Source organism: Tenrec ecaudatus, chromosome 2 (genome assembly GCF_050624435.1).
Source record: "Tenrec ecaudatus isolate mTenEca1 chromosome 2, mTenEca1.hap1, whole genome shotgun sequence".
Classification (NCBI taxonomy): domain Eukaryota; kingdom Metazoa; phylum Chordata; class Mammalia; order Afrosoricida; family Tenrecidae; genus Tenrec; species Tenrec ecaudatus.
The window spans coordinates 64,247,893-64,261,537 of NC_134531.1; the positions used below are offsets into that span (position 1 = coordinate 64,247,893).

At 45.3% G+C, this 13,645-nt stretch overlaps 1 protein-coding gene across 7 annotated transcripts in view; it reads left to right on the forward strand.

Moving 5' to 3' along the window:
• MAST4 (microtubule associated serine/threonine kinase family member 4) overlaps nt 1-13,645 on the forward strand; it is a 740,331-nt gene that overhangs the window by 697,873 nt on the left and 28,813 nt on the right. For all 7 annotated transcript variants that reach the window (XM_075541112.1, XM_075541113.1, XM_075541114.1 and 4 more), the window contains 4 exons: nt 745-883; nt 2,842-2,974; nt 3,795-3,960; nt 5,799-5,900. In XM_075541112.1, the coding sequence (XP_075397227.1) occupies nt 745-883; nt 2,842-2,974; nt 3,795-3,960; nt 5,799-5,900 (540 nt within the window). The remainder of the gene's footprint in view (nt 1-744; nt 884-2,841; nt 2,975-3,794; nt 3,961-5,798; nt 5,901-13,645) is intronic.

Genomic DNA, 13,645 nt, shown 5'->3' on the forward strand with positions numbered 1-13,645 from the left:
GATGGCAGTGAGTCTGGGTTTTTGTTTTAAGAAAAAATGTAGTTTACCTGAATTCTACCCATTGTTCTTTGCACCACACCGATACAAAGAAGCTGCAAGAATCTGTGGAAGGTTCTATTATCTACTCAATCATTTTTTCACTGAGTTTTTGAAGCTGCCTCGTACTTTCTGTTATTAGTCCGTTGTTGTGGTCATTGAAACAACAACCGCAATAATACAAGTTTTTATTATGCTTAATATCACATGCTGAATTTATGTTGGATGATGCTTTAAATTGTTTCCATAGGGTATCTCCTTTAATTCTCACATTAATCCTCGAAGGGGTGACTGCGTCCCATCCTGATAAAAACCAAGGCAGGAACTAGGAGCCAGGGAGATATCCCAAGGTTCTTCCGAGATCTCTGAACCTGTAGGCAGAGGATCTGAATTTAAACGGAGTCCCCACATTCTATCCTGAGATCTCTTCCGTTGTCACCACATTCCTAACGTGGGGATGGGCATTCTTCAGTGTGTACTTCCATTTCAGAGCCAAATCTGCCCCTTTTTTGAGTACTCCTTATGCAAAAGTTTCTATTTTCTCCAAACCACGTGGAAGGTAGGAAGTGATTACTTGGAGCACACATGATGATGGCATGTTGTATCCATGGCTAGGGAGGATTCTGCTCTGAAATTCTCTATCCTAAACGGATGAGCTTTAATCCTAGTGGATAATGTGCTGCCCAAACCTTTTATTCTGCTTTATAGGGGGCGACTGTGCAACATTAATGAAAAACATGGGCCCTCTCCCAGTTGATATGGCCCGCATGTACTTTGCTGAGACGGTCCTGGCTTTGGAGTACCTGCACAATTACGGGATTGTGCACAGAGACCTGAAACCGGACAAGTATGTACACAGGCTTTTTCCACACAGTACGAAAAGTGTATTTTTTTCTTTTTTTGAGAGTGAGTTAGTGAGTCAGTGAGAGTGAGTGAGTGAGAGTGAGAGCATGAGTGAATGAGAGTGAGAGAGTGAGTGTGAGAGTGAGTTAGTGAGATCGTGAGTGAGTGAGTAAGTTAGTGAGTCAGTGATAGTGAGTCTCAAAAAGTGTTCTTATTAATATCTACAAAAATGATTTATTATAATGTTGCTGTGCTCTTTTAAAGTTCCCCAGTGGGTAATTTCGTGGTTTATAGAGAGTGCTTTTTATATAATCCTTTAGAGCAGTGGCTCTCAACCTTTGGGTTGCTACCACTTTGAGGGTCAAACCAGCCTTTCTCAGGGGTCGCCTAAGACCGTCGGAAAACATATTTCTATTGGTCTTAGTAACTGAGACACCCTCCTCTCTCCGTCTCCAGGCAGGTCCGCCCACATGCAGATACACCCCGTATGAGTATGAGTACGGGGCGTGAAGACTGCTTCAAGACAAAACGTCATTTATTTGTCCTTAGAAATAAATATTTCACAATATAGAATTACATATTGTTATTGTGATGAATCCTTATGCTTTAATTATGTTCCATTTGTAACAATGAAAATACATCCTGCATATCAGATATTTACATGACGATTCATAAGAGTAGCAAAATGACAGTTGTGAAGTAGCAATGAAAATAATGTTATGCTTGGGGGGGTCACCACCACATGAGGAGCTGTGTTAAAGGGTCGCAGCATGAGGAAGGTGGAGAACCACTGCTTTAGAGGTTATGATACAGGAAACAATAACAGGAGAAACTAGAGAAAAGGTAAACGTAAAGCCAGGGTTAAGTTTATTATAGAAATTTTGTACATTTCCGCCTGGAGTGCTGTCAGTTGTCCTCCTAGTCTGGGTATTTGCTGTCATAGGCCTCCCCGTGCCGCAGGAGGAAACCCTTGGTAACATTTCCCGTGTTGCTTACAGACCTATTTGCTATTCCTCTCTTCATCCATCGGGGTGCACTTTGGAGTCTGATAAGCTATTTCCCCCAAACGACGGGACATTTATTGTGATACTATTCATGAAATGTTTTCTGCCTTCTTCCCTAATTTGAGAGGCTGCTCACCCTTTATGTGCTAATATGTAAAGACTTTAAAGGTCTTGAAAATATGATAAGTTTGATTGATGGTGATTACAGACCATTTGGAAAGTGCAGGAAATCCTAAGGAAGGGGGAAAAACACTCACGGCACAATAAACTAACTGCCTCAGCGCATCTCCGCACAAAGACAACCACCATTGCAATGTTGGCAACCTTTCTCCCACGTGGCTTCTTTCTCCTCCAGTCCTTCATTTTTCAAAATGCACTATTTAAAATTGGATTTTCTTTTCATTTAAGTAAATACATTCAGAAAGCCATCAAATGTCATTTCTTCGTGTCTACAGGAAATGCCTTTGTTGTTGCTGCTGCTTTTTGTTTGGGTGTAACATGGAGAAATTGACATTTTAGCTGGCCAGGGACCTCTCGTTCAAGTTCTTTGTCTTGTGCCTCATTTAAATCCCAGATGGTGCAGCCAGCACAGTGCCTGGCGTGTGACACAGAATGATAGGTGGTGTTTCATGGGTTTATTTATTTTCTTGTGAAGGTGGAAAGGGGTCAGAGTGCCCTCCTTTAAGTTTTCAGAGCATCCAGAGTATTGTAAATGAGACAGTCCAAGGAGCTGGGCCCAGGGGCTGGCCCTCCCCGGCGAATTCAGCTCCACTGTTAGGTGCACGTCCTTGACGTTGGCCTGATCTGCCTTCTCTTTCCACACCGGCGTGTCTCACAAGGTTGATACCAGTGTATGAAATAGTCTTTCAAACTCGAGGACAGAGGGGCCAGGATGCTTCCATGAAAGAGCCAACCCCGCCACCTGACCTTATGTCATGTTTGTCCTTCTGATGCCTAGTTTGCTGGTCACCTCCATGGGGCACATCAAGCTGACAGATTTTGGATTATCCAAGGTGGGCCTAATGAGCATGACCACCAATCTGTACGAGGGCCACATTGAGAAAGATGCCCGCGAGTTCCTGGATAAGCAGGTAAGCCCGCATGCTGTTCCGCAGCGGAATACAAAGGACAGCGATTGCCTAAACCCACTTGCCCGGGCCGACTCGGCATTCGTTCTGGTGGTGGAGATGTCTGTATAAGCCTTACCTTTAATAACGCGCAAATTGCTCCCATTTTTCTCCCTGACCCTCTGTGACTGGTCCACTCCTTCCCCAGCCCTCCCCCTGCATTATGGTCTATTAGCAAGACAAACGATCTCATTGCGCACCAGTGAGAGTGAGCAAGACAAATGGGACGCTGTTTTTGTAAGAAATTCCGGAGCCTCCGCGGAGTCCTCTGGACCTCGTGATAAGGCTGCAATCCCGGTGGGCGCTCGAGGCCCAGCCACGGCCCATTTCCCTGAAGCATGCCTCATTACCGTGGGCCTGCAATCTGTTCATTGCAAAGTTACTTAAGGTAAACCCAGCGCCACTGTCAGGCGGCGATGGCACAACCAGAGCGTGGCTGCATTGGGGTCAGATGAAGCCGAAGAAGAGCACCGCGTGCCTTCTGGTGCGTTTAAAGGGTACGACTGGGCTTGATCCGGTCGCGGTGGGTAAAACCACAAATCGGTGGGTCAGAGGTCTAATTTGAGATGAAGACGGACACTCTTTCGGCTCTAGAGCAGACGCTGACACGTCCCTGCTTTGGCATTTAAGTATCGCCTCGCCCAGTTTTTAAGATCGTGTGTCCCTGTGGTTCCATGTGGTTGAGCAGGTGCACCCCGGGCAAACTAATTGGTGTTGTGGTGCCTTGCTTATTCTAATGCATACCTAATATCCCAATTATTCTGAGACTGCAATCCTCTTTCAGGTCTGTGGCACACCTGAATACATCGCACCAGAAGTGATTCTGAGGCAGGGCTACGGGAAGCCCGTGGACTGGTGGGCCATGGGGATTATCCTCTATGAGTTTCTCATTGGCTGCGTGCCATTCTTTGGGGACACTCCAGAAGAGCTATTTGGCCAAGTCATCAGCGGTAAATATCATGGGGAGTTATTTTTAAGCTGCTGTTGGGGAAGCAGCTATTTACCACAAATCGGCGGAGGGCCGCCGCTTTCACTATGAAAATGTTAACCTTTATCAAGCAGTTGAGCCAGCAAATTAAAAGAACTTGGTTCCCCACGGCCTCCACTGGCTCCCACAGCCTCCAGAGGGTCATCGAGTTGAAAATTGATCTGCAGAAGTTTTCCTAACACAGACTCTGGAACGGGACTAGCAATTCCACCACCTTTCATAGCGTGTGTTTTCTGCAGAAGTAATTGGTATGGGATTTACAAATGGTTCTGTAGCCTTCCAGCCTTCCTTCCGTAATAGCAAAGTTTCACCAGGGAAGAAAAGGTTAATGTGGGCAGCATTTACATAAATGGGTAAAATGGCTAACGGCACACTAAAGAAATTAGCAAAAATGTCATAAACCCGAACACAAATGTCTACCAAATAATAAATAATGAGAATGGGAAGGGAGCAAGTGTAACCCCCAGATTGTTAATGATTTCATTGGTAGTTGTTACAGTGTAGTGTTATTTCTGCAGCAGCTGTTCATCTTTCATTTAAAAGGCAATAACCTTTAGATCTTAACCTGCATGCTGACCCCAGCGATTGTTGTGCGGCTAAATGATAATTAAATAGGATCTATCGCTACCCTACCTGCTGTTATGATGAATCTCCCAGAAGCACAGCTCTAAGAGGCCTCTCATCCTAAGCATGGCAGTTGTCACTGACTGACATCTCCATCAACTCCCTCCGGTCTAGCCGGGACTGCGCCTTCAAGACCCAGCCATGAAAACAGATCTATTTGGCCTGCACGAGAGCCTTATTCTCTATCGCTGGTTTCACCAGCCAGGCGTGTTTGTAAACTTTAACGAAGTAGATTGGTGGGTTGCCTGCAGTGTGTAACCCTTGATACGATATCTGAACTGTTTATGGATTTATAACTAGGCTGTTTTCTGATATACCAGGGCCTGAATGGCAAAGGGAATCAACTGTTTAATTAACACAAGTAGCAAATGCTGCCTTTGTTCTTGATGCCTCACGGCTCCGATGCATATTCATGTTTTATTTTCCAAATCAGATTTAAACTGCAGCAGCGGAAGCTGGAGGCAGGCCCACTCAGAAATAACTCAGGTTTTTATTGCATTTCCATGCAGATAAACACGCACAACTATCTCTGGGCCAGCCCCTTTTATAATGTAGAACATAGCCTAATATTTATGAAATGGTTAAAAATACCTGCATTCGGATGTTTACTTTGAATGTGTTTCTTTCTTTTTTCTTCAGTCTTGGCATTTTGACCTTTTCTTGGTCTCTGGAAATAATTGTTTTTACACAGTCATTCTTGCTTTGTGGCATGAAGTACGCTCGCTCTGGGTAGATGCTCAGTGGAGCAGAGTAGACATATAAAATCAAACTCTCAGATCATCCCTGGAGGAGGGGCCACCTGAAACACAAGGGTTCAAACTTTCTGCCCTACTAAATCCTCCTAACAGCTAGAGGGGCAATTTGTGGAGATCCAATATTTTTTCTCTTTCGTAGTCTTCTCTCTCTCTCTCTCTCTCTCTCTCTCTCTCTCTCTCTCTCACACACACACACACACACACACACACACACACACATAGAATCAAAATGCAAATGAAATTGACATTCTTTACCTGGGCTTCATAGGGACCAATTGCTGACCTTGCAGGGTGGGACTTGAGATTGTGCTTTTTTTAGCAAGCTCCCAGATGATGGTGATGGAGATGGTGGTGCTATGGGGACATAGATCCCCCACCCCGCTTTGAATATTAAGTGGTAAGCTCTTTGTCTTCTTTCTAGATGAGATCAACTGGCCTGAAAAAGATGAAGCACCGCCGCCCAATGCCCAGGATCTGATCACTGTGCTGCTCAGGCAGAATCCCCTGGAGAGGTTGGGGACAGGTCAGAATGCGTGTTTCCTCACTGCTAGTAGGCTTCAATGTCCCCTGTGTGCAGCATGCTGAGGCTTACATATCTGTCCGAGTCTTACATATCTGTCCGTCGATGTAGCACATCAGAGAAGTAAACGTCCATTCTCTCTCCCCCCAAGTGCAGTGTGTACATTACTGGTGTTAGTTGCTGTTTGATTGTCTCTCTTTAGTGTTGTTGTTTTTATAAAGGAGATGTCATTCTTAATTGGGTTCGATATGTAAAAAAAACACTTCCATTGAAAAGGAAACCAATTCCTAAGAACACATGTAAATCTACCTGACTTGAAGCACATGCATCTGAAATCCTTTGTAACAGCAATTAGAGGCAGGGGAGTCTCTGCATAGATAGATACATAGTAGGGAGAGATAAAGATTGAGAAATAATATACAATATGATACTTAAAATAATCACACATGAGGGGCTTCCCAAAAATTCACTGGGAAAATTAGAATGGGAATCGGTTTTTCTCAAGATCATTTTGAAGCACTCTTGTGTGTGCGTGCGCACGCACATAGACCTTACAGCCCCGACCCAGCATATTACCACACCAAGCTATGACAAAGGTTCATCGGTACTCCAAAAAATTCCTGGTGAGGAGCGCCTAGGCTCGACGCCTGCTCTCCCACTGCCAGCACCATCGTCCAAGGAGAAGAACTGGAAAACCACCGCTTCCCACAGTCCGGCGATAGAGATGCTTCCTGGGCACACAGGGCTCTGGCGTGGCGATGGCAGCCCTGTATTTTAGCAGAGTATTTCCCTTCTCTTTCTACCCGATTTGGTTCTCCACTTGTCTGAAGTGACCAGCACACTTCATGTTCCCCGCCCGCGGAGGCCTGCCGTCAGATTCGTGTGACGTGTCAAGGATGAGTGTCGCGGTCCAGCATTTGTGTCGCGGCTGTGTATCGGCCAAGTTTTGAGGAGTGATTTCTTTTTACTGATTAGAATCGGTGGCATTTTATGATAGTCCTGAGTAATACACATGTCCGTGTATGTATTCTGTCCAACTATCCCAGAAAAACAAACAAACATGTGACTGGAAATATATTTGATTGGGTCCACCCCTTCTACACAGAAACCCCTTTCCTTCAGGCTTCTGGCATCGATTTTCCTAAGTGAGAGGGTTCTGTCCACATTGTGTGCTTTGGTTTGGGCCGGGTCCAAATACCACAGGCCGCATGACACGTCTCTGCACATTTTCTCCCTGACGGCAGTGTTTGGTCTTCTCAGGGGTTGACAGTGAGAGGAGCTAGTCCCTGAAGAGAAAGTCCAGAAGAGACGCGTGAAGGGCCTGCCTAAGCTCTTCGCATTGTCGAGAAGTGCTTGCCAAACAGGCAGGTCCAATGTGACAGGTCCCACTCGGGCCTGGAGAATGCGGCTGAGAATCCCGCAGGCCTGCTCTGCTGCTTCACTGACAGTATTTTATACTTAATGCATATTTAGCGGGGAAAATAATGCACCGTGAAAATGTGCGAATGCACATTTGCCCGAGAGACTAGAGAAGCTGAGAAAAGAAGTGTGAAGAACATAATGGATGTTTAAGAAAAATTCCATGAAAGGAGGGGAAATTTCAAGGGCGAGTGCCAGTGCCAGAGCATAACTTGCCATTGGGTACTTGTCCTTGAACTACCCTTTTGGACTTGCAGAGCCGCCTGGCACGTTGGATCCAGAGCTGCTCGGGAGTGACTGCCACGCGTGTGCCACTTCCCTATTGTCTGCCCACACAAAATGCCACCAAGCGGGGGCCTTTCAAAGACAGACATTCGTTTTCCCCATTTTGAGCTGGAGATCTGAAAGGACGTGGGCAAAGCCAGGCTCTCTCTCCATCTGCTCTAAGGGAAGCTCTTTCTGTATGTCTTCCAGCTTCCCGCACTCCTTCATTTATGGTTGTATCTGTGCATGGTTTTGCCCCTCTGTATCTGTTCTCCCCTTTTTATAAGACACTGCTCAGAAGAAATTAGGAATAGGCCCCACCCTAACCTGGTCATTGATATTCTCGCTAAAGAGACCGGTTCATAGGTAAAGGAATTAGGACTTGCACGTGCTTTAGGGTGGTGGAGACAGTTTGATCGCTTCCACCTACTCTGTTCATAAAAGCCTGTTGTGGATGTCTCCCGGGGCAGCTGTGGAGAATGAATGTAGAAGTGGGTGTGAAGACTCTGGAATGTTGGCTTGTTGCACACAAGGAGCTCAAGACATCCATTTTCTGTCCCTTCCCTCCTCTCTTACGACTACCCCCCCCCCTTCACTGTGATTGTAATACAGAGAGGACAGCTCATTTGCAGGACACAGTGCCGTCATTGTCATTTGTGTTTTACAAAGCTAAGTACCAGAAGGGGGTTCTTCCACACTGCCCTTTTCAGTCTTCCTTTCCACTTTCCCCAAGTACAGGGGCAAGAGGACCCGGTGGTAAGCAACCCTTTCTCAGGAGTGGGCAAAGGCCAGAGGATGAGGCCTGTGAATTGAGTCAACACTGGGAGCACCTATTTAGCATCACACACAGAGGGGAAGCAAAGACTTGTTCCCAGCTGGGTCCCAGAGGGTGGTGGTAAGCATGGGGGGTGATGGATGTTCTGACATAGTATGGCCTGGGAGTGCCACTTGAACCCTTAGCCCTAGGGCAGCTGAGCATTTCTTGGTAATGTTGAGCAACCCCAGGATGTCAGAGGTGTCGCTGGAGGTGATCCCATGAGCCTTAGTTGAAATATCGTCATTCTGGTCTAGTGGAATCTTCACTGGACTGGTGTTGACGCTTTCAACCCAATGTACTAATCACAGTGAAAGAGGCAGAGAGAGAAACATTTAAGCCCTTTTAACTGTGTTTTCTGCATCCCCGATGGAAAGGGCAGTAGACGAAACTGATAATGACGGCTGTGTTTGGGGACGTTGGTTGGGGCTGCATAGAAGCCAAGATGCATGGCTGGCTAGCTTCGGGTCTGTAGAGGTTCTGCGATCAGCAGGAATCAGGTGTTGCACTTAGCTCCTTCCTCAACATCAGCAAATTGTTGCCCGAGAGATGACAGATGACCCAGAGGGAACAGTGCCTCCCTTCCATATGGCAGGTGGTACGGTGCCATCACCACTCATCTGTCCGTTGTTCACACTACAGTGGCTTGATGGTTCCTGGAGTGCTAGAACTCTGCCACTGATACTTCAAATAGCAGCCAGGTCACCCCTGGTGAACAAGTTTCCATGGAGCTTCCAGACTGAGACAGACAAGGAAGAATGATGGAACACTCTATGCCTAATAACACTACATAGTGAAAAACTTATCATAAAAGTGTTAATGATGCTGAAAGATAGGCCCCCAAGATGGAAAGGCACTCAGGATAAGGACTAGGGAAGCGCTGTCTCCTGACCATATTGACATGGATGTAGTAAAGCTTTCAGGACCTGCATCTAAGCATGAGAAGTAAAGCTTTATGACCTTCATCTAAGTAAAGCTTTCAGGACCTTCATCTGTTGACGCGGCTCAGCATGAGAAGAAACAGGTGTCAATACCCATTCATAAGCAAATGTACAAAGAGCCAGTCTAGGGACATTGGATATCATCAAAAAAGAAATGCAATGCATAAAGATCAATATCCTGGGCTGAAATGGACTGGTGTTGGCCATTTGACTTAGGTAATCATATAGTCACAGACTACGGTGCTGAGGATGACAGATTCAAGAGGGATGATGGCTCATTCATCATCCACAAGAGCATTTCAAGATCTATCCTGAAGTACAGTACCGTCACTGATAGCATAACGTTCACATGGATACAAAGAAGACCAGTTAGTATGATTATTATTCACAAATAAACAAATTGAAGAATGTTACCAAGTTCTTCAGTTGGATATTGAACAAACGAACAATCAAGATGCAGCGATAATCACTGGTAGTTAGAATGTGAATGATGGAAAAGAGCTCATTAGCTAGAAAACGTGGTCCTTGCTGATAATAGCGACCCTGAAGTTTGCATGATAGGATAGCATAAGAGCAGCAACCAGCAACTTCCAATTCAACAACATAAGCACGAACTTCACCAGATGGAAGGGCATTCGCTGATGAAGATCAAGGATGGAGCCTCCAGTATGGGTTACAACTCCATGTGAAGAAGACCAGACTCCTCACAATGGGACCAAATGAAGAAGAGATTGAAATTGTCATGTATGTCATCATGCTTGGATCTATAATCAGTGCTTATGAAGCAACAGGGAGATGAAAAGATGTCTTGCACTGGGTAAATTTGCTGCACAGGGCCTCGAAGAGCAAGGCTGTTACTTTCAGGACAAAGGTGCACCCGACCCAAGCCACAGTATTAACCATCGCCTCCCATGCTTGTAAAAGTTGGGGCTTGAATAAAGAAGCCAGAAGAATTGATGCATTTAAATCGTTGTGCTGGAGAAGAATACTGAAAGTAACATGGACTGCCAAAAGGACAAACCAATGTGTGTTGGAAGAAGTGCAGGCAAAGTGCTCCTTGGAGGCCAGGATGGTGAGAAGTTGTGTCAGGTACTTTGGAGATGCTGCCCGGAGAGCCAGTCCCTGGAGAAGGACATCGTGTGTGGAACAGCTGGTGGACAGTGAGCAGGGGAAGATCCGCAATGAGTTGGGCTGGCACAGTGGCTGCAACAATAGGCTCCCGCACAGGAACAATGGCGAGGATGGGGCAGGGCCAAGCAGTGTTTTGTTCTGTTGTGCATGTAAGGTCACTGTGGCTCAGAACCAACTCGTTAGCAACTAATAACAATATGTACAAAATGAGAATGGGGAAGATTTTTAGTCACAGCAAAATGAGGGGCCAACTGTGAAATAGTCGTGAACTGCACATGTATAAATTCAAACTGAATCTGAAGAAAATTATGAGCCAACAAGGAATAAAAAGAAAATTATGAGCCAAAGTGTACCTTAAGTGTATCCAACCATAATTTAAAGACTTCCTCAAGAATAAATGTGATGTATTGACCAGTGTTGACCAAAGACGAGACAAATTGTAGGACGACATCATGGACATCATACATAAATAAAGAAAGGGTAACAAAAAGGAAAGGAAAGACCAAAATTAATGCCATCACATACTCTGAAACTTACTCATGAGTGTAGATGAGCTAAAGCAAATAGAAGAAATGATGCAGTAAAATATCAGAGTAGGAGATTTCAAAGAGCAGCTTGAGAAGAGATGAAGCATTATCGTGACATCGGCAAAGACCTGGTGTCAGAAAGCCAAAGGATAGTAGCACACGGGCATTCGTCGTGGTGAAAGAACTGAAGGAACAATTCAAGCCTCAAGTTACACTGTTGAGGAAGCGTCCAAAGAAATGGGAAGGAATGCGTAGAGTCGCTGCACCAAAAAATAACTGGTTAACACTCAACCATGTCAGGACAGGTGGTTAACGCTCGACCATGTCAGGACAGGTGGTTAACGCTCGACCATGTCAGGACAGGTGGTTAACACTCGACCATGTCAGGACAGGTGTCTAACACTCTACCATGTCAGGACAGGTGGTTAACGCTCAACCATGTCAGGACAGGTGGCTAACACTCGACCATGTCAGGACAGGTGGCTAACACTCGACCATGTCGGGACAGGTGGTTAACGCTCGACCATGTCAGGACAGGTGGCTAACACTCGACCATATCAGGACAGGTGGTTAACGCTCAACCATGTCAGGACAGGTGGCATGAGATAAAGAACCTATGGTATTGAAGGAATGTGTAAACGCTGCACTGGAAGAAATGGTAAAATACAAGGCTGGAGGAATTGATGGAATACCACTTTCAATGATCCCATACCCAGATGTAGCTCTAGAAGTACTTAGTCATGTGTGCCAAGAATTGGAAGCCAGCTACCTGGCCAACAGACTGGAACAGATCTATATGGATGTCTGTTCTAAAGAAAGGTGATCTAACAGAATGCAGAAATTATTGAACAATATCATTACTATCACACAAAAGTAGACACTTGTAGACAAGTCTATATTTAAAGTGGACTTTAAAACTGCTGCAGTTGTCCAACCACAGTAACTGGTATATATTCAAACTAGATTAAAAAGAGAGTATTGAACAAGATATATCATTGCTGATGTGAGTTGTATCTTGGTGAAAGGATGTTTACTTGTGTCTTATTGACTCTGCACAGGCATTCAACTGGGTAGATCACATACAATGAATAACATTGCAAAGAATGCAAATTTCAGGATACTTAATTATGCTCATGTCGAAATTTTCATCTCAGTTATTCAAACAAAACAAATAACATTCCATATAGTTTATAAACAGAAGGATGTGCTTGAGGGTTATATTTTTTATCCATAGTTAATCAACTTGTATGCTGGGCAAATCATCTTAGAAGCTGTACTGTATGAAGAAGAGCGCCATGCCAAGACTGCAGGAAGATTCATTGGCAATCTGCCATATGCCCAGGACACAGCCTTGCTTCCAGGAAGGGAAGAGGACTGGAAGCGCTTCCTAATGAAGATCAACGATTACAGCCTTCAGTGTGGATTGCACCTCAACATGAGGAAAACAGATCCCTCACACGATGACCAGTAATCAATGGCAAAATAACTGAAGCAAAGATTGAAATTGTCCAAGATTTCATTTCACTTGGCTCTTCAGCCAATGCCCCTGGAAGCAGCAGCCAAATAAAAAAATCAAGTGATCTATTTTATTGGGCAAATCTGCTACACAAGGCTTCTTTAAAGTGTTAAGGAACAAAGATGCCCTTTGAGGACTAACGTGCACGCACCCAAACCTTGGTATTTTCAATCCCCTGACATGCATGAGAACGGTGGACCAATGAGAAAGGAAGACCAAAGAACTGTTTACTTTGAATTATGGTATTGACAAAGGTACATACTGAGTGTGCCATGAACTTGTGCCAGGAGAACAAACAAATCTCTCTTGAAAAAAGTCCAGTCGAATGACCTGCAGAAGTTCGGATGTCGAGCCTTTGAGTCACCTGCTTTAGACATGTTATCAGGAGGGACTCATCCCTGAAGAAAAACCTCATTCTTAGTCAAGTACCGGCTCAGCACACACACACTGGGAAAACCGTCCAGGGGATGGATTGACACTGTGGTGGTAACAATGGCTCAAAGCAGGCAACCGTTGTGAGGATGGGGCAGGACCAGGGAGGGTTGAGTTACTTGGTGCAGAGGATCACCATGAGTTGGAACAAGTGGACCGCACTCATCCTAGCTCGGCCGCTGTGTTTGGGTGTTGTTAGACAGACCTAGGCACAGCCGCTCGCATACTTACTCTTGGGGTGGCTGGAGTCCAGAGTGCCCTTTTTCATATCCATGTTTTCCCCAGCTGGAAATGACATTGATATCATCTACTTTGTCAAGTCATTTGCAATGGTTTAATTAAAGGAAGCACAATACCCATGGCACCTAGGGCAATACTTGTTAAAATTTCTACCTCGAATCAAGCTGTCAATCCTACTGTGGCTGTGTTTAACGTATCAGCCAGCATGGTGTAACATTACACTATGCCCTGGTGACTTAGTGGCTTAGGCATTGAGCTGCTAACTGCCAAGTCGGCAGTTCGAAGCCACCAGTTGCTCCATGGACAAAGGCGGGGCTTTCTACTCCTGTTACAGTGACAGTCTCGAAAACTCACAGGGGAAGCTCTGCCGTGTCCGGTCTGGTCGCTGTGATTCGGCATCGAGTTACAGGCAGTACATTGGTTTTTAGTTTCATCATGCTGTAAACGTGGAAAAGGTCTGCATC